Source organism: Pseudophryne corroboree, chromosome 3 (genome assembly GCF_028390025.1).
Source record: "Pseudophryne corroboree isolate aPseCor3 chromosome 3, aPseCor3.hap2, whole genome shotgun sequence".
NCBI lineage: Eukaryota > Metazoa > Chordata > Amphibia > Anura > Myobatrachidae > Pseudophryne > Pseudophryne corroboree.
In genome coordinates this window covers 580,969,046-580,992,483 of record NC_086446.1, presented here as the reverse complement: position 1 = coordinate 580,992,483, position 23,438 = coordinate 580,969,046, and the positions used below count along the sequence as shown (strand labels likewise).

The 23,438-nt window shown below is 48.0% G+C and overlaps 1 protein-coding gene across 4 annotated transcripts in view; it reads right to left on the bottom strand.

Annotated features, from left to right (window-relative positions):
* Positions 1-23,438, bottom strand: part of FBXL15 (F-box and leucine rich repeat protein 15) — a 112,723-nt gene that overhangs the window by 73,047 nt on the left and 16,238 nt on the right. For all 4 annotated transcript variants that reach the window (XM_063961408.1, XM_063961405.1, XM_063961407.1 and 1 more), the window contains one exon: positions 20,801-20,869. In XM_063961408.1, the coding sequence (XP_063817478.1) occupies positions 20,801-20,826 (26 nt within the window). In that variant the 5' untranslated portion in view covers positions 20,827-20,869. The remainder of the gene's footprint in view (positions 1-20,800; positions 20,870-23,438) is intronic.

Below are 23,438 nucleotides of genomic sequence, written 5' to 3'. Positions count from 1 at the left end.
ATGAACATAAACTCGGTGGAGGTGGCCATCATAACAGTAAAACATACTACAGTATGTGCAATGCAGGAGTGATACCATAGGTGCCCAGTTTGGATTCTCAGACATCATTTAGGTTTTAACTATTTTGATTGATTTAAGAATGATAGGCATCATGCAACATTTGCATAGTTGAATAACTTATGTCTTTGATGATTGAAGTAGTTTCTATCTCATGAGGAGTGACTCTAATAACACTTCATTCTCCGCCCAATACATTGAGGGGACATGTCCTAGTATGTTTACGGAGTGTGGGAGGAAATTGAGGCAACCAGAAAGAATCCACACAAATACAGGGAGAACATACAAACTACACACAGACTCAGGGCTGTGTGGCAGTAATGGTAACCAAATGTGCTGCCCAACCATATTATTTGAACCTTATTAACCAAAAGGGACATAAACATATCTTCAACTGTGTTTCCAAATATATGTGTACTGTATTTAATTTAAATGTGTATGTTGTTCAAAACTACTGGGTTGCAGGTCTATCACTAATATGACACCTGTTTCATAATATGGTGTGTGGGGATGGTTTTGAGCAGAGGTTCTCAAACTCGGTCCTCGGGAGCCCACACAGTGCATGTTTTGCAGGTAACCCAGCAGGTGCACAGGTGTATTAATTACTCACTGACACATTTTAAAAGGTCCACAGGTGGAGCTAATTATTTCACTTGCGATTCTGTTAGGAGACCTGCAAAACATGCACTGTGTGGGCCCCCGAGGACCGAGTTTGAGAACCTCTGGTTTTGAGATATAGGGCCGAATGTAATGACGCCCAAGATCGCCGGAGGTGCGAGATGCCGGCCAATCTCTGACATTTTTTAAAAGGGGCAATCACTTAAAAAATAGGATTTTGGTACCTACCGGTAAATCCTTTTCTCTTAGTCCGTAGAGGATGCTGGGGATTCCAAAAGGACCATGGGGTATAGACAGATCCGCAGGAGCTTGGGCACACTATAAAGACTTAAACTGGGTGTGAACTGGCTCCTCACTCTATGCCCCTCCTCCAGACCTCAGTTAGAAACTGTGCCCAGGAGAGATGGACAATTTCGAGGAAAGAATTTACTGTTATAAACACGGTGAGTGTCATACCAGCTCACACCTCAAAAACACACCGTAGAACGTGGCATTCAGTAGAATACCAGCCAACGGCATGAACAAACACAGCCACATGCTGAGAGAATATGTAACACAACCCGTGTGTCCACAGAAGCAAAAATACGACCCCGCATGCTATGTCATGAACAACGGTAGCAACCGCCAGACAGAGAAGACACACCACCAGGGTGTAACCAAAAGCAATAACTGCAGACACCGTACGCACTGGGACGGGCGCCCAGCATCCTCTACGGACTAAGAGAAAAGGATTTACCGGTAGGTACCAAAATCCTATTTTCTCATATGTCCTAGAGGATGCTGGGGATTCCAAAAGGACCATGGGGTTTATACCAAAGCCCCAAAACGGGCGGGAGAGTGCGGACGACTCTGCAGCACCGAATGAGCAGACATAAGGTCCCCAAAAATCAAGGTATCAAACTTGTAGAGCATCGCAAAAGCGTTTGACCCCGACCAAGAATCCGCTCGGCAAAGTTAAACCGCCGAGACTCCTTGGGCATTCATCCAAGAAGAGCCCATCTTCCCAAAGAAGGAACCTCCACCGACTTCGGTGATGGCAAAGCAGCCGTAGAATGAACATGCCAAACCGCATCACAGGTTCAACATGTAACAAACTGCATAACGCAGTCTCCCAAAGTAAGCTGGGAACATACCAGACAAACAGGGCCTCTGTTTCTCCAAACTGAGCCAAATTGATGACCTATATATTCACATCCCTGGCTAGATCAAGGGAATTTGAACCAGCTAATGCCTAAGTAACCCCCGGCATCAAAATAGGCCGAATTCTGCGAAGCCCAGAAACCACTCTTGGTAGAACTACCAAACGAGAATTCAATTCCTCTCTATCCACCTGAAAGATCAAACAAGGCTCTTGTGAGACAAGACCACTACTTTCGACACCCGCCTTGCGGACGTCAAAGTCAAAAACCTGACCACTTTCCAAAAGAAAAATTTCGTAAAGAAACTTATTAGGCTTGCCTCCACATCGGCTTGTAAAGTATGGATAAGCACGACCTAGGTGAAAGTCCTCCTTAGAAGCCTTCCTGGATACACACCGAGACACATAATTACTCCAACAACGGTGGTAACACTGTGCCGTCAGTTCTTTCCTAGCCTGAAGAATTGAAGAAACGACTTCACTGGGAACACCCATTCGGCTCAGGATATGACATTCAACCGCCCCGCCGTTAGACGCAGCCGCGGTAAGTCCTGATACACGCCCCGATCTTGTTGTAACATTACCTCACGGAAAGGAAGAAGGCAGTAATTTCTATGAGTAAATCATGAAACACTGGATAGCCAACCCTCTCTGGGTAGACCGGATTTCAGAGGATCATCGGAACCTTTGATCATCTTGCGCTTATCACTGTCAGCAAGGTGAAAGCGGAGAGGTCACCTAGACCGACTAAAAACACCCACGGTGTCACAAGGATGTCCGCTGCTATATCCTGAGTGTTTCTTAACCTGGAACAATCTTCTCGAGACCTCTCGTTGAGGCGAGACGCCAACATGTCCAATTGTGACAACCCACAAAGACTTGTCACGTCTGGGAAAGCTACTCGATGATGACAGTATTTTTCCCGGCTGGATATCATGTCCGCAAAGGAAATCTATTTCTCCGCCGTTTACCTCCGGAACGAAGACTGCTAACCTAGCGTTTACCAGACTTCCCACTCAACTGCAAACTGTGCATCCTCTGCCATTTCCTTGTTCCGCCCTAGCGGCTTACTTACGTCATTGCCGACAAGTCTTCTGGCAGAATTAACACGGGCAGAGCACAAAGAATACGTTAGTCTAAAATAGCTCTTAATTCAAGAAAGCTTACAGCAGACAAATTTCCCAACTTGACCTCATCCTCTGGAAATACGTCCCTTGCAAAGGACTGCTCCCCAGCTTCGGAGATCTATATGCACAGACACCAGGATCTAAACCTGGACCCCTAACCTTCATTCCTCTAGAAGGAAAGAACCGAGCAGACACCACAGGAGCGATGTCCTGGCCGTTTTGATTATATTCCGGTGCATGCGCAGGTGAGACCCGGACCACATTTCCAACTGGTCCCATGAAAACCACTCTGGTATTAGACCTGCACCCCGAAAAAGGCCTCTTATGCCGCATCCATCTGTCTTATTAATGGAACCTATTGATGAGGTGTCACCTCAAGCCGATCCAACTCTGGATCCTCAGACCTCTTTCCACAGGAAAAACACCGAACCTTAACTGGTCAGTATATGCACCTTTTTACAGGGACAACCAGACAATGTCCTGAACCTGATGCACCTCTGTATGGCGTCGCGTACTACCTCCCCTTTCATAGGGGAGAGGCAAAATCTATTAGAAAAAAACAGTAAGGGGAAACAACCGTAACTCAGAATGTTCCCCTTTGGCTTCCATAAATAACTCACAGGTCCTAGTCTATTCCTGAACTAACTGAAAATTAGTAGACAAGCAGTCACCGGAGTGGGGACCAGCCAGATAGACTCAGCGACAAGTGGTGTATGTAGTGGAAACAGAAACTACGTCCACTTCTGCGAACCTAACAAGGCTGCAGAACACTTACCTTTTTATCTTCCACTGTCTACACAGAAAAGGAAAAAGAACGGTATCGAACCAGTTAAACGACTGCCTCCCACAAAAGAATGCGTCATCAACCGTTGTGAAGGAGGTTTACTCACGAATTTAGACTTACCAGCGGATACCGCCGAGATTAACTGAAGAAAGGCCACACCAAACAGCTGTATACCTCCCACCAGCCTCTCCCGGAGACCTCCTCCGCATTTTTCCGGTCACACCACCTGCCGTCACGTGGCAGCCTGCTGTAATGTTATAAGGAAGAATAAACACAGGCAAGCCTACCCACTCTGGGTAGGATAATTCTATCGTATGCTTACCCGACCACCACACTCCCTCAAGTGCATACATTGCAAATAAGGTCAAAGTATAGAAATAAAATTTTACTTAGCTGCTTGTGTATGATCCTTTGCGATCGGGCTCTGCGTCGACCAGGAGTTGATTGTCATAATTTTCTCTCCGCGTTGTGAAGAGACTAATATTCGGACTCCGTGAGAGGATCGAAACCAACTCGTCCCGGCCAATCTAGAGCTTAATCAACAGCACATGAGAATACCATTATTTCAGCATTCATGGATATACATAATGTAATACACAATAAAAATAAGATTTTACTTACCGATAAATCTATTTCTCGTAGTCCGTAGTGGATGCTGGGGACTCCGTCAGGACCATGGGGATTAGCGGCTCCGCAGGAGACAGGGCACAAAACTAAAGCTTTAGGATCAGGTGGTGTGTACTGGCTCCTCCCCCTATGACCCTCCTCCAAGCCTCAGTTAGGATACTGTGCCCGGACGAGCGTACACAATAAGGAAGGATATTGAATCCCGGGTAAGACTCATACCAGCCACACCAATCACACCGTATAACTTGTGATCTAAACCCAGTTAACAGTATGACAAACGTAGGAGCCTCTGAACAGACGGCTCACAACAATAACAACCCGATTTTTTTGTAACAATAACTATGTACAAGTATTGCAGACAATCCGCACTTGGGATGGGCGCCCAGCATCCACTACGGACTACGAGAAATAGATTTATCGGTAAGTAAAATCTTATTTTCTCTGACGTCCTAAGTGGATGCTGGGGACTCCGTCAGGACCATGGGGATTATACCAAAGCTCCCAAACGGGCGGGAGAGTGCGGATGACTCTGCAGCACCGAGTGAGAGAACTCCAGGTCCTCCTCAGCCAGGGTGTGCCCCTGACCAAGTAGCAGCTCGGCAAAGTTGTAAAGCCGAGACCCCTCGGGCAGTCGCCCAAGATGAGCCCACCTTCCTTGTGGAATGGGCATTTATATATTTTGGCTGTGGCAGTCCTGCCACAGAATGTGCAAGCTGAATTGTACTACACATTCAACTAGCAATCGTCTGCTTAGAAGCAAGAGCACCCAGTTTTTTGGGTGCATACAGGATAACAGCAGGTCAGTTTTCCTGACTCCAGCCGTCCTGCAAATCTATATTTTCAGGGCCCTGACAACATCTAGCAACTTGGAGTCCTCCAAGTCTCTAGTAGCCGCAGGTACCACAATAAGCTGGTTCAGATGAAACGCTGACACCACCTTAGGGAGAAACTGGGGACGAGTCCGCAGCTCTGCCCTGTCCGAATGGACAATCAGATATGGGCTTTTGTGAGACAAAGCCGCCAATTCTGACACTCGCCTGGCCGAGGCCAGGGCCAACATCATGGTCACTTTCCATGTGAGATATTTCAAATCCACAGATTTGAGCGGTTTAAACCAACGTGATTTTAGGAATCCCAGGACTACGTTGAGATCCCACAGTGCCACTGGAGGCACAAAAGGGGGTTGTATATGCAGTACTCCCTTGTCAAATTTCTGGACTTCAGGAACTGAAGCCAATTCTTTCTGGAAGAAAATCGACAGGGCCGAAATTTGAACCTTAATGGACCCCAATTTGAGGCCCATAGACACTCCTGTTTGCAGGAAATGCAGGAATCGACCGAGTTGAAATTTCTTCGTGGGGACTTCCTGGCCTCACACCACGCAACATATTTTCGCCACATGTGGTGATAATGTTGTGCGGTCACCTCCTTCCTGGCTTTGACCAGGGTAGGAATGACCTCTTCCGGAATGCCTTTTTTCCCTTAGGATCCGGCGTTCAACCGCCATGCCGTCAAACGCACCCGCGGTAAGTCTTGGAACAGACATGGTACTTGCTGAAGCAAGTCCCTTCTTATCGGCAGAGGCCCTGAGTCCTCCGTGAGCATCTCATGAAGTTCCGGGTACCAAGTCCTTTTTGGCCCATCCGGAGCCACGAGTATAGTTCTTACTCCTCTACGTCTTATAATTCTCAGTACCTTTGGTATGAGAAGCAGAGGAGGGAACACATACACCGACTGGTATACCCATGGTGTTACCAGAACGTCCACAGCTATTTCCTGAGGGTCTCTTGACCTGGCGCAATACCTGTCCAGTTTTTTGTTCAGGCGGGACGCCATCATGTCCACCTTTGGTCTTCCCAACGGTGCACAATCATGTGGAAACAACTTCTCGATGAAGTCCCCACTCTCCCGGGTGGAGTTGTGCTGAGGAAGTCTGCTTCCCAGTTGTCCACTCCCGGAATGAAAAAACTGCTGACAGTGCTATCACATGATTTTCCGCCCAGGGAAGAATCCTTGCAGTTTCTGCCATTGTCCTCCTGCTTCTTGTGCCGCCCTGTCTGTTTACGTGGGCGACTGCCGTGATGTTGTCCCACTGGATCAATACCGGCTGACCTTGAAGCAGAGGTCTTGCTAAGCTTAGAGCATTGTAAATTGCTCTTAGCTCCAGTATATTTATGCGGAGAGAAGTCCCCCGACTTGATCACACTCCCTGGAAATTTTTTCCCTGTGTGACTGCTCCCCAGCCTTTCAAGCTGGAATCCGTGGTCACCAGGACCCAGTCCTGAATGCATAACTGTGGCACTTTAGTAGATGAGCACTCTGCAGCCACCACAGAAGAGACACCCTTGTCCTTGGAGACAGGGTTATCCGCTGATGCATCTGAAGATGCGATCCGGACCATTTGTCCAGCAGATCCCACTGAAAGGTTCTTGCGTGAAATCTGCCGAATGGAATCGCTTCGTAAGAAGCCACCATTTTTCCCAGGACCCTTGTGCAATGATGCACTGACACTTTTCCTGGTTTTTGGAGGTTCCTGACTAGCTCGGATAACTCCCTGGCTTTCTCCTCCGGGAGAAACACCTTTTTCTGGACTGTGTCCAGAATCATCCCTAGGGACAGCAGACGTGTCGTCGGAGACATCTGCGATTTTGGAATATTTAGAATCCACCCGTGCTGTCGTAGAACTACTTGAGATAGTGCTACTCAGATCTCCAACTGTTCTCTGGACCTTGCCCTTATCAGGAGATCGTCCAAGTAAGGGATAATTAAGATGCCTTTTCTTTGAAGAAGAATCATCATTTCGGCCATTACCTTGGTAAAGACCCGGGGTGCCGTGGACAATCCAAACGGCAGCGTCTGAAACTGATAGTGACAGTTTTGTATCACGAACCTGAGGTACCCTTTGTGAGAAGGGCAAATTTGGACATGGAGGTAAGCATCCTTGATGTCCAGGGACACCATATAGTCCCCTTCTTCCTGGTTCGCTATCACTGCTCTGAGTGACTCCATTTAGAATAGGTCTCACCGAGCCGTCTGGCTTCAGTACCACAATATAGTGTGGAATAATACCCCTTTACTTGTTGTAGGAGGGGTACTTTGATTATCACCTGCAGGGAATACAGCTTGTGAATTGTTTCCAATACTGCCTCCCTGTCGGAGGTAGACGTTGGTAAAGCAAACTTCAGGAACCTGCGAGGGGGAGACGTCTCGAATTTCCAATCTGTACCCCTAGGATACTACTTGTAGGATCCAGGGGTCCACTTGCGAGTGAGCCCACTGCGTGCTGAAACTCTTGAGACGACCCCCCACCGCACCTGTTTGTACGGCCCCAGCGTCATGCTGAGGACTTGGCAGAAGCGGTGGAAGGCTTCTGTTCCTGGGAATGGGCTGCCTGCTGCAGTCTTCTTCCCTTACCTCTATCCCTGGGCAGATATTATGGGGACGAAAGGACTGAGGCTGAAAAGACTATGTCTTTTTCTGCTGAGATGTGACTTGGGGTAAAAAAGGTGGATTTTCTAGCTGTTGCCGTGGCCACCAGGTCCGATGGACCGACCCCAAATAACTCCTCCCCTTTATACGGCAATACTTCCATGTGCCGTTTGGAATCTGCATCACCTGACCACTGTCGTGTCCATAAACATCGTCTGGCAGATATGGACATCGCACTTACTCTTGATGCCAGAGTTTCGCATATATAGAAATGCATCTTTTAAATGCTCTATAGTCAATAAAATACTGTCCCTGTCAAGGGTATCAATATTTCCAGTCAGGGAATCCGACCAAGCCACCCCAGCGCTGCCCATCCAGGCTGAGGCGATCGCTGGTCGCAGTATAACACCAGTATGTGTGTATATACTTTTTAGGATATTTTCCAACCTCCTATCAGTTGGCTCCTTGAGGGCGGCCGTATCTGGAGACGGTACCGCCACTTGTTTTTATAAGCGTGTGAGCGCCTTATCCACCCTAAGGTGTGTTTCCCAACGCGCCATAACTTCTGGCGGGAAAGGGTATACCGCCAATAATTTTCTATCGGGGGAAACCCACGCATCATCACACACTTCATTTAATTTATCTGATTCAGGAAAAACCACATGTAGTTTTTTCACACTCCACATAATACCCTTTTTTGTGGTACTTGTAGTATCAGAAATATGTAACATCTCCTTCATTGCCCTTAACAAGTAACGTGTGGCCCTAAAGGAAAATACGTTTGTTTCTTCACCGTCGACACTGGAGTCAGTGTCCGTGTCTGTGTCTGTGTCGACCGACTGAGGTAAAAGGACGTTTTAACGCCCCTGACGGTGTTTGAGACGCCTGGACAGGTACTAATTGGTTTGCCGGCCGTCTCATGTCGTCAATCGACCTTGCAGCGTGTTGACATTATCACGTAATTCCTTAAATAAGCCATCCATTCCGGTGTCGACTCCCTAGAGAGTGACATCACCATTACAGGCAATTGCTCCGCCTCCTCAGCAACATCGTCCTCATACATGTCGACACACAAGTACCGACACACAGCACACACACAGGGAATGCTCTGATAGAGGACAGGACCCCACTAGCCCTTTGGGGAGACAGAGGGAGAGTTTGCCAGCACACACCAAAAACGCTATATTATACAGGGACAACCTTTATATAAGTGTTTTTCCCTTATAGCATTTTAATATATATATACATATCGCCAAATAAGTGCCCCCCCTCTCTGTTTTAACCCTGTTTCTGTAGTGCAGTGCAGGGGAGAGCCTGGGAGCCTTCCCACCAGCCTTTCTGTGAGGGAAAATGGCGCTGTGTGCTGAGGAGAATAGGCCCCGCCCCCTTTTCGGCGGGCTTCTTCTCCCGTTTTTCTGAGACCTGGCAGGGGTTAAATACATCCATATAGCCTCCAGGGGCTATATGTGATGTATTTTTAGCCAGAATAAGGTATTATACATAGCTGCCCAGGGCGCCCCCAGCAACGCCCTGCACCCTCCGTGACCGTTGGTGTGAAGTGTGTGACAACAATGGCGCACAGCTGCAGTGCTGTGCGCTACCTTCATGAAGACTGAAAAGCCTTCTGCCGCCGGTTTCTGGACCTTCAATCTTCAGCATCTGCAAGGGGGGTCGGCGGCGCGGCTCCGGGACGAACCCCAGGGTGAGACCTGTGTTCCGACTCCCTCTGGAGCTAATGGTGTCCAGTAGCCTAAGAAGCCAATCCATCCTGCACGCAGGTGAGTTGAAATTCTCTCCCCTAAGTCCCTCGATGCAGTGAGCCTGTTGCCAGCAGGACTCACTGAAAATAAGAAACCTAAAAACTTTTTCTAAGCAGCTCCTTAAGAGAGCCACCTAGATTGCACCCTGCTCGGACGGGCACAAAAACCTAACTGAGGCTTGGAGGAGGGTCATAGGGGGAGGAGCCAGTACACACCACCTGATCCTAAAGCTTTAGTTTTGTGCCCTGTCTCCTGCGGAGCCGCTAATCCCCATGGTCCTGACGGAGTCCCCAGCATCCACTTAGGACGTCAGAGAAACACATATATACATACATACACACCAATACAGGTACAAAGCAATAACAGCCTGTTAATTCTTTTACCCTGGAATTACCGTTGATGCCGACAGGGCATCGACCGTCCGCCGTGCCTCCCCTAGCGTGTTTACTTGTTTTTAAGCACACAAAAACAACCTGCTAATATTTAGTTGTTTGAATCAAGTACCGGCAAGCGTCGGCGAAACCGACAGTTATCCCCACAGGAGCTTTTGACAAAGCCCTCACACCTGTCGACACGTCGACTAACCAATAGTGGGTAAATAAAAGGGGAAACAGTGACCTTATGTTAACACAACCAGGATTATGCGCCCATTAATTAACCTAATGCTATATTACACCCATATAGCATTAAAACCACTGTGTCCCCCCTCCTTCAGTAAATTTTGGCGGGGACCTGAGGAAAAATGGCGCCGACTCCTGTGTAAGGGCTAAGCTCCGCCCCCTCCCGGCGCGCTTAAGCCCGCCCAACATATATCTGAAAATTAGCTAGGGACTTATATACAGGGATTAATCCCCTGTATATATCCCTACATATCAAACACGCAGCCCAGGGCGCCCCCCCCTCCCCCCGCACCCACGGAATCCGTTGGTGTGTGGGAGCGATGGAGCGCAGCGCTCACGCTGCTATGCCCCTGGCGGGGTGAAAACACCCGGAGACCGGGTATGTTCCCCCGCCCGGGATAGATAAGAAATGCTGCCCAGGACGCTCCCCCCCAGCGCCCTGCACCCATAGGGCCGGTGGCGGGGAAGAGAAGGCGCACAGTGCGCTCCAACACGCTGCCGGGGTCCGAGACACGGAGCCCCGGCCCCGCCAGCTTACCTGTGCAAGTTGCGCTATACCGCGCTGGCGGGGTCCGAGACACGGAGCCCCGGCCCCGCCAGCTTAACTCCGTAAGTCCCTAGTGCGCTGCCCAGGGTGCCACCACCCTCCGGCGCCCTGCACCCATGGCGGCCGACGGGGAACAACTATACAACGTGCCTGCGGGGGTCTGTATACGGAGCCCCCGGCAGCGCGAGTAAGATAACTGCTAATAACCAACTCGCTGCCCAGGGCACTCCCCCCCTCCCCCCGCGCGCCCTGCACCCGTATAAGCGGTGGCGGGGAAATCGTTAAAGTATGCTGGCAAGGGATGAACTAGGGTGCCTCGGCACCGAAATGCTTTTTGCCAGATTTTGCACATTTAAGAAGACTAGTAACTTGCTGCTCAGGGCGCTCCCCCCCCCAGCGCCCTGCACCCTGTGAGTGCCGTTGGTGTGTGGGAGCATGGAGCGCAGCACTACCACTGTACCTCCGTTACTGAAGTCTTCTGCCGTCTGAAGTCTTCTTTTCTTCCAATACTCACCCGACTTCTTTCTTCTGGCTTCTGTGAGGGGATTGACGGCGTGGCTCCGGGAACAAGCAGCTAGGCGCACCAAGTGATCGAACCCTCTGGAGCTAATGGTGTCCAGTAGCCGAGAAGCAGAGCCTTGAAACTCACAGAAGTAGGTCCTGCTTCTCTCCCCTCACTCCAACGCTGCAGGGAGCCTGTAGCCAGCAGGTCTACCTGAAAATAACAAACCTAACATAAAGTCTTTCAGAGAAACTCAGTAGAGCTCCCCTAGTGTGTGACCCATCACTCCTGGGCACAAAGTCTAACTGAGGTCTGGAGTAGGGGCATAGAGGGAGGAGCCAGTTCACACCCAGTTTAAGTCTTTATAGTGTGCCCAAGCTCCTGCGGATCCGTCTATACCCCATGGTCCTTTTGGAATCCCCAGCATCCTCTAGGACGTATGAGAAATGGTTTTAATACGACATCCACTTCATGGTATTGTCGGGCAGGCCCCACGCCCTGGCAATACGGACTCGCGCAGTCCGCATTTTCAGTGAGTAACTTGAAAAACAGGAGGACCCAGAGCTTTTGCGAGGCAGTGGGGCGGCTTATGTAAATAGCGGGATCCTCCCGCTGAATGTGGGAGGGTAGGCAACCCTGCGTTACTGTTGTGTGTTGGTTTATTACCTCATCGCTATGTTATGTGTTATCCTTCTCTCATAGTATGTCCGTCTCCTCAGGTACAGTTTCCTAGACTGAGTCTGCAAGGAGGGGCATAGAGGGGAGGAGCCAGCACACACTAATTAATTCTTAAAGTGCCAGGCTCCAATGGACCCGATCTATACCCCATTGTACTAAAGTATATTCCCCAGTATCCACTGCGAGAAAAGGAATTACCGGCAGGTATTAAATTCCTATTTTTATGGCTCGTCTAATTAAGGGTTATGAACTAAATACTGATTACAGTTTAGAAGAAAAGTATATGAATAAAGCAGTAAATGTTTCGTACCATAAGCACAATTTCACTTTTTTCCCCTTCAAATGAACAAAAAAAAAAAAAACTTAAGGTCCATACACACTAGATGACATCGCTCTATGAGCGACGTCGTCTCTCGGGCTGGGCGGTCGGCGGCCGCCCGTACACACTGAGCGATGTGACCGCTCATATCGCTCAGTGACATCACGCAGCGGCCACCCGTGCATGCAGCTCCTGGACGACAATCCAGATAGAGCATGCATGCACTGCCGACAGCGACGATCGTTGCCGACCTGCGGGGCCAACATCGATCGACGCTGGCAGCATACACACTTGCCGAGAAAATGAGCGACGTCGCTCAGGAAGGGGGAAAATGAGCGACATCGCTCATTTTCTCGGCAAGTGTGTATGATCCTTTACCGTAGAATATTTACAAGAAGGTAAATATACTGTACTTAGACTTCTGGAAAAAGTTCACTTTAGCTAAAATGGTCCCCTCGCCAAAAAAAAAATAAAAAAAAAATGGCATTGATCTAAATTGTAGACACTTTAGATTCCACACGGCTGACACAGGGGTCACACTTGAAAGCATACACCAGTGTAAAGAACTGTCGCAAGAAATATGGTGCAATGGTCCAGGCTTTTTCTGCAATTGTAAAAATAAGTGGGAAAATCAGAGGTCACTGTACACCAGGTGCAATGGGTCTGACTGGGATATTAAATGAAGTATGGAAGATTGCCAGTGAGCGATTCATATGTTAGAAGTGTATTCTTTTTCCCAGTTTCATGTGTCATCGAACTATAATGAAATCTATTTTAAGCATTATCACAGAAAAATGTGTCCCAAATAAAATGTAAATATATTATTCACGGTATAACCAATGCAATAGAATTATAAAAGGTTATGTCTCAATTATAAAGTCTGCCATTTCTAAATACTTTGTTTAAGGCAGAACAATGGCCTAGGCTCACTGATCACTAGCATTCTATGTAATGCTGTATTGTATGAAAGAGTTTTTGGAGTGGTCAGTAATTTTCAGACCGTTTTACTGCATAATGAAGTCTACATTCAGATTTTTGCTAAAATAGTACAAAGTGACAGTGTCCAAGTAGGAGGCTGGCATTTAAATCAGGAACTCCAGAATATTATTGTTACACACTCATCACACTTAAACGCTCAGCTGCTTTCTACACAGCTGTACAGCTATGATGAGATCTGTTGTTTCTACTTACAGTGCATCCAGAAAGTATTCACAGCGCCTCACTTTTTCCACGTTTTGTTATGTTACAGCCTTATTCCAAACTGGAATAAATTCATTTTTTCCCTCAAAATTCTACATACAATACCCCATAATGACAACGCGAAAAAGATTTTTTGGAGATTTTTGCAAATTTATTTAAAACAAACAAACAAAAAAACTAAGAAATCACATGTACGGAAATATTCACAGCCTTTGCTCAATACTTTGTTGATGCACCTTTGGCAGCAATTACAGCCTTAAGTCTTTTTGAATATAATGCCACAAGCTTGGCACATCTATCTTGGGGCAGTTTCACCCATTCCTCTTTGCAGCACCTCTCAAGCTCCATCAGGTTGGATGGGAAGCCTCGGTGCACAGCCATTTTCAGATCTCTCCAGAGATGTTCAATCGGATTCAAGTCTGGACTTTGGCTGGGCCACTCAAGGACATTTACAGAGTTGTCCTGAAGCCACTCCTTTGATATCTTGACTGTGTGCTTAGGGTCGTTGCCCTGCTGAAAGATGAACCATCGCCCCAGTCTGAGGTCAAGAGCGCTCTGGAGCAGGTTTTCATCCAGGATCTCTCTGTACATTGCTGCATTCATCTTTCCCTCTATCCTGACAAGTTTCCCAGTTCCTGCTGCCGAAAAACATCCCCAAAGCATGATGCTGCCACCACCATGCTTCACTGTAGGGATGGTATTGGCCTGGTGATGAGCGGTGCCTGGTTTCCTCCAAACATGACGCCTGGCATTCACGCCAAAGAGTTCAATCTTTGTCTCCTCAGACCAGAGAATTTTGTTTCTCATGGTCCGAGAGTCCTTCAGGTGCATTTTGGCAAACTCCAGGTGGGCTGCCATGTGCTTTTTACTAAGGAGTGGCTTCCGTCTGGCCACTCTACTATACAGGCCTGATAGGTGGTTTGCTGCAGAGATGGTTGTCCTTCTGGAAGGTTCTCCTCTCCCCACAGAGGAATGCTGTAGCTCTGACAGAGTGACCATCAGGTTCTTGGTCACCTGACTAGGGCCCTTCTCCCTCAATCGCTCAGTTTAGACGGCCAGCCAGCTCTAGTAAGAGACCTTGTGGTTCCGAAATTCTTCCATTTACGGATGATGGAGGCTACTGTGCTCATTGGGACCTTCAAAGCAGCAGATATTTTTCTGTAGCCTTCTCCAATCCTGTCTCGGAGGTCTACAGACAATTCCTTTGACTTCATGCTTGGTTTGTGCTCAGACATGCATTGTCAAGTGTGGGACCTTATATAGACAGGTGTATGCCTTTCCAAATCATGTCCAATCAACTGAATTTACCACAAGTGGACTCCAATTAAGCTGTAGGAACATCTCAAGGATGATCAGTGGAACCAGGACGCACCTGAGCTCAATTTTAAGCGTCATGGAAAAGGCTGTAAATACTTATGTACATGTGATTTCTTAGCTTTTTATTTTTAATAAAATTTGAAAAATCTCAAAAAAACTTTTTCCACGTTGTCATTATGGGGTATTGTGTGTAGAATTTTGAGGGGGAAAAAAAATAAGATTTTACTCACCGGTAAATCTATTTCTCGTAGTCCGTAGTGGATGCTGGGAACTCCGTAAGGACCATGGGGAATAGACGGGCTCCGCAGGAGACTGGGCACTCTAAAAGAAAGATTAGGTACTATCTGGTGTGCACTGGCTCCTCCCTCTATGCCCCTCCTCCAGACCTCAGTTAGGATACTGTGCCCGGAAGAGCTGACACAATAAGAAAGGATTTTGAATCCCGGGTAAGACTCATGCCAGCCACACCAATCACACCGTATAACTCGTGATACTATACCCAGTTAACAGTATGAAATATAACTGAGCCTCTCAACAGATGGCTCAACAATAACCCTTTAGTTAGGCAATAACTATATACAAGTATTGCAGACAATCCGCACTTGGGATGGGCGCCCAGCATCCACTACGGACTACGAGAAATAGATTTACCGGTGAGTAAAATCTTATTTTCTCTGACGTCCTAGTGGATGCTGGGAACTCCGTAAGGACCATGGGGATTATACCAAAGCTCCCAAACGGGCGGGAGAGTGCGGATGACTCTGCAGCACCGAATGAGAGAACTCAAGGTCCTCCTCAGCCAGGGTATCAAATTTGTAGAATTTAGCAAACGTGTTTGCCCCTGACCAAGTTGCAACTCGGCAAAGTTGTAAAGCCGAGACCCCTCGGGCAGCCGCCCAAGATGAGCCCACTTCCCTCGTGGAATGGGCTGTTACTGATTTAGGATGCGGCAATCCAGCCGCAGAATGCTCCAGCTGAATTGTGCTACAAATTCAGCGAGCAATAGTCTGCTTAGAAGCAGGAGCACCTATTTTGTTGGGTGCCTACAGGATAAAAAAACGAGTCAGTTTTCCTGACTCCAGCCGTCCTGGAAATATAAATTTTTAAGGCCCTGACTACGTCCAGTAACTTGGAATCTTCCAAGTCCCTAGTAGCCGCAGGCACTACAATAGGTTGGTTCAAGTGAAAAGCTGATACCACCTTAGGGAGAAATTGGGGACGAGTCCTCAATTCTGCCCTATCCATATGGAAAATCAGATAAGGGCTTTTACATGACAAAGCCGCCAATTCTGACACACGCCTGGCCGAAGCCAAGGCCAATAACATGACCACTTTCCACGTGAGATATTTCAAATCCACAGTTTTAAGTGGCTCAAACCAATGTGATTTTAAGAAACTCAACACCACGTTGAGATCCCAAGGTGCCACAGAAGGCACAAAAAAGGGTCTGAATATGTAGCACTCCCTTTACAAATGTCTGAACTCCAGGCAGTGAAGCCAGTTCTTTCTGGAAGAAAATCGACAGAGCCGAAATCTGGACCTTAATGGAACCCAAATTTAGGCCCATAGTCACTCCTGACTGTAAGAAGTACAGAAAACGACCCAGCTGAAATTCCTCTGTTGGGGCCTTCCTGGCCTCACACCACGCAACATATTTTCGCCAAATACGGTGATAATGGTTTGCGGTTACTTCTTTCCTGGCTTTTATCAGCGTAGGAATGACTTCCTCCGGAATGCCCTTTTGCTTTAGGATCCGGAATTCAACCGCCATGCCGTCCAACGCAGCCGCGGTAAGTCTTGGAACAGACAGGGCCCCTGCTGTAGCAGATCCTGTCTGAGCGGTAGAGGCCATGGGTCCTCTGATATTATTTCTTGAAGTTCTGGGTACCAAGCTCTTCTTGGCCCATCCGGAACCACGAGTATCGTTCTTACTCCTCGTTTTCTTATTATTCTCAGTACCTTTGGTATGAGAGGCAGAGGAGGGAATACATAAACCGACTGGTACACCCACGGTGTCACTAGAGCGTCCACAGCTATTGCCTGATGGTCCCTTGACCTGGCGCAATATCTAGTTTTTTGTTTAGGCGGGACGCCATCATGTCCACCTGTGGCCTTTCCCAACGGTTTACCAACAGTTGGAAGACTTCTGGATGAAGTCCCCACTCTCCCGGGTGTCGGTCGTGTCTGCTGAGGAAGTCTGCTTCCCAGTTGTCCACTCCCGGAATGAACACTGCTGACAGTGCTAAGACGTGATTTTCCACCCATCGGAGAATCCTTGTGGCTTCTGCCATCGCCATCCTGCTTCTTGTGCCGCCCTGTCGGTTTACATGGGCGACTGCCGTGATGTTGTCTGATTGGATCAGTACCGGCTGGTTTTGAAGCAGAGGCCTTGCCAGACTTAGGGCATTGTAAATGGCCCTCAGTTCCAGAATATTTATGTGTAGGGACGACTCCTGACTTGACCAAAGTCCTTGGAAATTTCTTCCCTGTGTGACTGCCCCCCAGCCTCGAAGGCTGGCATCCGTGGTTACCAGGACCCAGTCCTATATGCCGAATCTGCGGCCCTCTTGAAGATGAGCACTCTGCAGCCACCACAGTAGAGATACCCTGGTCCTTGGAGACAGGGTTATCAGCCGATGCATCTGAAGATGCGATTCCGACCACTTGTCCAAGAGGTCCCACTGAAAGGTTCTTGCATGGAACCTGCCGAATGGAATTTTGCTTCGTAAGAAGCTACCATTTTTCCCAGGACTCGTGTGCAGTGATGCACCGATACCTGTTTTGGTTTCAGGAGGTCTCTGACTAGAGATGACAGCTCCTTGGCTTTCTCCTGCGGGAGAAACACTTTTTTCTGTTCTGTGTCCAGAACCATCCCCAGGAACAGCAGGCGTGTGGTAGGAACCAGCTGTGACTTTGGAATGTATAGAATCAATCCGTGCTGTTGTAGCACTTCCCGAGATAGTGCTACTCCGACCAACAACTGCTCCATGGACCTCGCCTTTATAAGGAGATCGTCCAAGTACGGGATAATTAAAAACTCCCTTTTTTCGAAGGAGTATCATCATTTCTGCCATTACCTTGGTAAAGACCCTCGGTGCCGTGGACAGTCCAAACGGCAGTGTTTGGAATTGGTAATGGCAATCCTGTACCACAAATCTGAGGTACTCCTGGTGAGGATGGTAAATGGGGACATGTAGGTAAGCATCCTTGATGTCCAGGGATACCATGTAATCCCCCTCCTCTAGGCTTGCAATAACCGCCCTGAGCGATTCCATCTTGAACTTGAATTTTTTTATGTATGTGTTCAAGGACTTCAAATTTAAAATGGGTCTCACCGCACCGTCCGGTTTCGGTACCACAAACAGTGTGGAATAGTAACCCCGTCCTTGTTGAAGTAGGGGCACCTTGACTATCACCTGCTGGGAATACAGCTTGTGAATTGCCTCTAGCACAGCCTCCCTGCCTGAGGGAGTTGTCGGCAAGGCAGATTTGAGGAAACGGCGGGGGGGAGACGCCTCGAACTCCAGCCTGTACCCCTGAGATACTACTTGAAGGATCCAGGGATCCACCTGTGAGCGAGCCCACTGATCGCTGAAATTTTTGAGGCGCCCCCCCACCGTACCTGGCTACGCCTGTGGAGCCCCCGCGTCATGCGGTGGACTCAGAGGAAGCGGGGGAAGAATTTTGATTCTGGGAACTGGCTGACTGGTGCAGCTTTTTCCCTCTTCCCTCGTCTCTGTGCAGAAAGGAAGCGCCTTTGACCCGCTTGCTTTTCTGAAGCCGAAAGGACTGTACCTGATAATACAGTGCTTTCTTAGGCTGTGAGGAAACCTGAGGTAAAAAAATTTCTTCCCAGCTGTTGCTGTGGATACGAGGTCCCAGAGACCATCCCCAAACAATTCCTCACCCTTATAAGGCTCTATGTGCCTTTTAAAGTCAGCATCACCTGTCCAGTGTCGGGTCTCTAATACCCTCCTGACAGAATGGACATTGCATTAATTCTGGATGCCAGCCGGCAAAATATCCCTCTGTGCATCCCTCATATATAAGACGACGTCTTATGTTCGCAAAATAGTATCCCTGTTTGACAGGGTTACAGACCACGCTGCAGCAGCACTATCTGCAGGTCTCAGTCTAGTACCTGAGTGTGTAAATACAGACTTCAGGATAGCCTCCTGCTTTTTATCAGCAGGTACCTTCAAAGTGGCCGTATCCTAAGACGGCAGTGCCACCTTTTTTGACAAACGTGTGAGCGCCTTATCCACCCTAGGGGATATCTCCCAGCGTAACTTATCCTCTGGCGGGAAAAGGTACGCCATCAGTAACTTTTTAGAAATTACCAGTTTCTTATCGGGGGAACCCACGCTTTTTCACACTTCATTCACTCATTTGATGGGGGAACAAAACACTGCCTGCTTTTTCTCCCCAAACATAAAACCCTTTTTTAGTGGTACTTGGGTTAATGTCAGAAATGTGTAACACATTTTTTATTGCCGGGATCATGTAACGGATGTTCCTAGTGGATTGTGTATATGTCTCAACCTCGTCGACACTGGAGTCAGACTCCGTGTCGACATCTGTGTCCGCCATCTGAGGGAGCAGGCGTTTTTGAGCCCCTGATGGCCTTTGAGACGCCTGGGCAGGCACGGGCTGAGAAGCCGGCTGTCCCATAGCTGTTACGTCATCCAGCCTTTTATGTAAGGAGTTGACACTGTCGGTTAATACCTTCCACCTATCCATCCACTCTGGTGTCGGCCCAGAGGGGGCGACATCCCATTTATCGGCATCTGCTCCGCCTCCACATAAGCCTCCTCATCAAACATGTCGACACAGCCGTACCGACACACCGCACACACACAGGGAATGCTCTGACTGAGGACAGGACCCCACAAAGTTCTTTGGGGAGACAGAGAGAGAGTATGCCAGCACACACCAGAGCGCTATATAATGTAGGGATAAACACTATCACTGAGTGAATTTTCCCCAATAGCTGCTTGTATAAACAATATTGCGCCTAAATTTAGTGCCCCCCCTCTCTTTTTAACCCTTTGAGCCTGAAAACTACAGGGGAGAGCCTGGGGAGCTGTCTTCCAGCTACACTGTGAAGAGAAAATGGCGCCAGTGTGCCGAGGGAGATAGCTCCGCCCCTTTTTCACAGACTTTTCTCCCGCTTTTTTATGGATTCTGGCAGGGGTAATTATCACATATATAGCCTCTGGGGCTATATATTGTGATTATTTTGCCAGCCAAGGTGTTTTTATTGCTGCTCAGGGCGCCCCCCCCAGCGCCCTGCACCCTCAGTGACCGGAGTGTGAAGTGTGTATGAGGAGCAATGGCGCACAGCTGCAGTGCGCTACCTTGGTGAAGACTGAAGTCTTCTGCCGCCGATTTTCCGGACCATCTTCATGCTTCTGGCTCTGTAAGGGGGACGGCGGCGCGGCTCCGGGAACGAACACCAAGGACGGGTCCTGCGGTCGATCCCTCTGGAGCTAATGGTGTCCAGTAGCCTAAGAAGCCCAAGCTAGCTGCAAGCAGGTAGGTTCGCTTCTTCTCCCCTTAGTCCCTCGTTGCAGTGAGCCTGTTGCCAGCAGGTCTCACTGTAAAATAAAAAACCTAACATATACTTTCTTTCTAGGAGCTCAGGAGAGCCCCTAGTGTGCATCCAGCTCGGCCGGGCACAGAAATCTAACTGAGGTCTGGAGGAGGGGCATAGAGGGAGGAGCCAGTGCACACCAGATAGTACCTAATCTTTCTTTTAGAGTGCCCAGTCTCCTGCGGAGCCCGTCTATTCCCCATGGTCCTTACGGAGTTCCCAGCATCCACTAGGACGTCAGAGAAATATTTATTCCATTTTGGAATAAGGCTGTAACATAACAAAATGTGGAAAAAGTGAAGTGCTGTGAATACTTACCGGATGCACTGTAACAATGCTATGGACTAGCAATAGGCAATTAATTCAATGCGGTGCCTGTTGTGTGCTGTTCTGGAACAGCACATCGCATCCATCCACATTACAAGAAAATAAGTCATGCAAGCTTCAATCCAATTATTATTGTATATCAAATATTACCACTTACCTGCAGTTGATTTTGTTATTGGCCATCTTGAAAGGAGCGCAAATTTCTGATATGTATTATCCTTGATATCTATATAAAAATGACACATTTGATTAACTCTCAATTATAAAGCACAACGGAATATGCTAGTGCTATATAAATAACTAAATTCATAAAAATTCAGTTTTACATCCTACATTATCATGCAGTGCTTATCGATTCCTCATGCTAGTCATACTCGCTACAATTATCTGGCTGATCCGCCCGATATCAGCAGATCAGCCAGAAATTGCAGCATGGATGCAGCCGACTGACCTGACAATATTGATCGGTCTGTATGCCGGATTATCCAGCCTGTCCCTCCAATATTTTCAAGTGTCATGTTATCCACATCAGCCAGTGTATGCCCTATCGTAGCCGATTGATGGATTCACATGGGAAGGAACAATGAAATGTCTCCTCCCTGAGGGCGGAGCGCCGAAATCATGTAACATGCTCTGTGATCTATCTCACAGTGTATGTCCCGGATATCAGCAGGGTCAGATAAAATACCTGTAGATCTGGCAGGCATTTTATCTAACCAGGTATGCCCAGCGGATCTGGAGACTCAGGGTCGACAGTGTATAGGTCGACACCTATTGGTCGACAGTGAGTAGGTCGACACGGGAAATAAGTTGGCGTGGCAATTAGGCCGACATGAACAAGGTCGACGTGAATTTTTTATCGGGGGGGGGGGGGGGGGTTGTATCGTTTCCTTCGTAAAGTGTCCGGGAACCCCAATTAGTGCACAGTCTCCCCTCGCATGGCGTGCGGGCACTCTCCTACTGCTATTTCTGACTGGTCTTATTTTACAACTTAAGCGATTTGGTACAAAACAAAAAACAAAACAAGCAATTATTTATTTATTTTTGTTTGGCGGAAACAAGTTGTGGTTCTCTAGCGGTTGTCGAACTACAAATCCCAGAATGATATGCTAGTTCCACAGCAGCTGAAGAGCCTGATGTTCAAAATGTATAGTAACCGGCAAGAAGATGGACTAGACCAGGCATGTCAAACTCGTGGCCCTCCAGCTGTTGTGAAACTACAAGTCCCAGCATGCTTTGCCAGCATACCTTCCACTGATCAGCTGGTAAAGCATGCTGGGACTTGTAGTTTCATAACAGCTGGATGATCGTGAGTTTGACATGCCTGGACTAGACTGTACTCCAGTAGATATCTACAGGCTGTTATACTGTTTATCTTACCTTCTAGTTCCCCATATCTGAAACCTGTGGATTATTATTCCACCAAAACAAGTATCCTGCATGCCAACATCAGTCAGAAAAAGGCTGTGTAAAACTAATCCTATATATGTGGTTAGTGATAATGCTCAGGAACAGTCTGGACCCTCTCTGCACAGCACTGATTAGACACGTGACCTTACATTTCTAGACAGCAATAGCACATGATTTGGGAAAGTAGAATACATGTGATCTCTGCTACAATTATATCAGTTTTCCTTTTAGAGAAATTAAACAACAACAACAAATACAGCACATACAGTATTTCACTAAAATACACCTTAAAGCAGAGGTTCCCAAACTGTGTGCCATGGCTCCCTGGGGTGCCTCGGGACACTTGCAGGGGTGCCCTGGGTTGGTGGTCCAGGACCAATTCAAATTATTCATGGTCAATATAATAGGCAAAACCAGTGCTGGTGGCTGCCAGTCATAAAATATGTGGCCAAACAGAAGCAAATCTTGTCCCTCACCACACAACTGACCCTAAGGATGACATATAAACGCAATCTACTTAATGTAATATTTCTTTCTAAATTTCTCAATAAGAAATTTTGGCCTAGGGGTGCCGTGAAAAAAATTCTGATATTCTAGGGTGCCGTGATTCAAAAAAGTTTGGAAAACACTGCCTTAAAGCATAAAAACCATAAAGACAAGAAACACATCAACAGCAAACATATGTTTCATGTACGAGGGTGGTTCAATACATATGGTAATAAGACCTCTCACGTGTGGGGATGCATTCAGCATCCCGCCTGTTGGGATGCAAGTGGTCATGTGACCGACGCCGGAATCCCAACAACACTCAGAAGACCGGCGCAGGATCACCGACAGCCAACAAAGTATCGGGGATCAGGCATAGCGATAGGGCCCGGGGGGGGGGAGAGGGTTAGGGTTAGGTACTGGGTGGGGGAAGGGGTTAGCCATAGCGCCCCCCCCCCCAAGTGTTAGAGTAGGGGACAGAAGGGGGGTATCCGATGTTGGCATCTTCAGTGTCAGGATGCCGCGGTCAGTCTTGTGACCGCAGGCAAATCATATATATTCCCATGTGTGTAATGTTCTCTGTTTCATTCTAATTTCCCTACAGGCTTAAGCAGGTAGACCACTGCTTCCCCTCAAGGCCATTAGATTGCGACTCATGTCAGTCATACAGTCCCAACATCACATGTAAAATGGCGGGGCTGGCGGCAACATGGTAACACACTGAGGGCACATCAGCAGCAGAAATTCATCACCAACTTGTCGAGGTGTGATGTCACGGAAACAAGTTTGGGTTTGGCGCTTGAGTGGGTATCCTGCAGGTACTCACAATCCAAAAATATACTGGTAGGTTAAAAATGAACCTTGTGTGCACACCCTGCACCCATATAAGTATACTTACC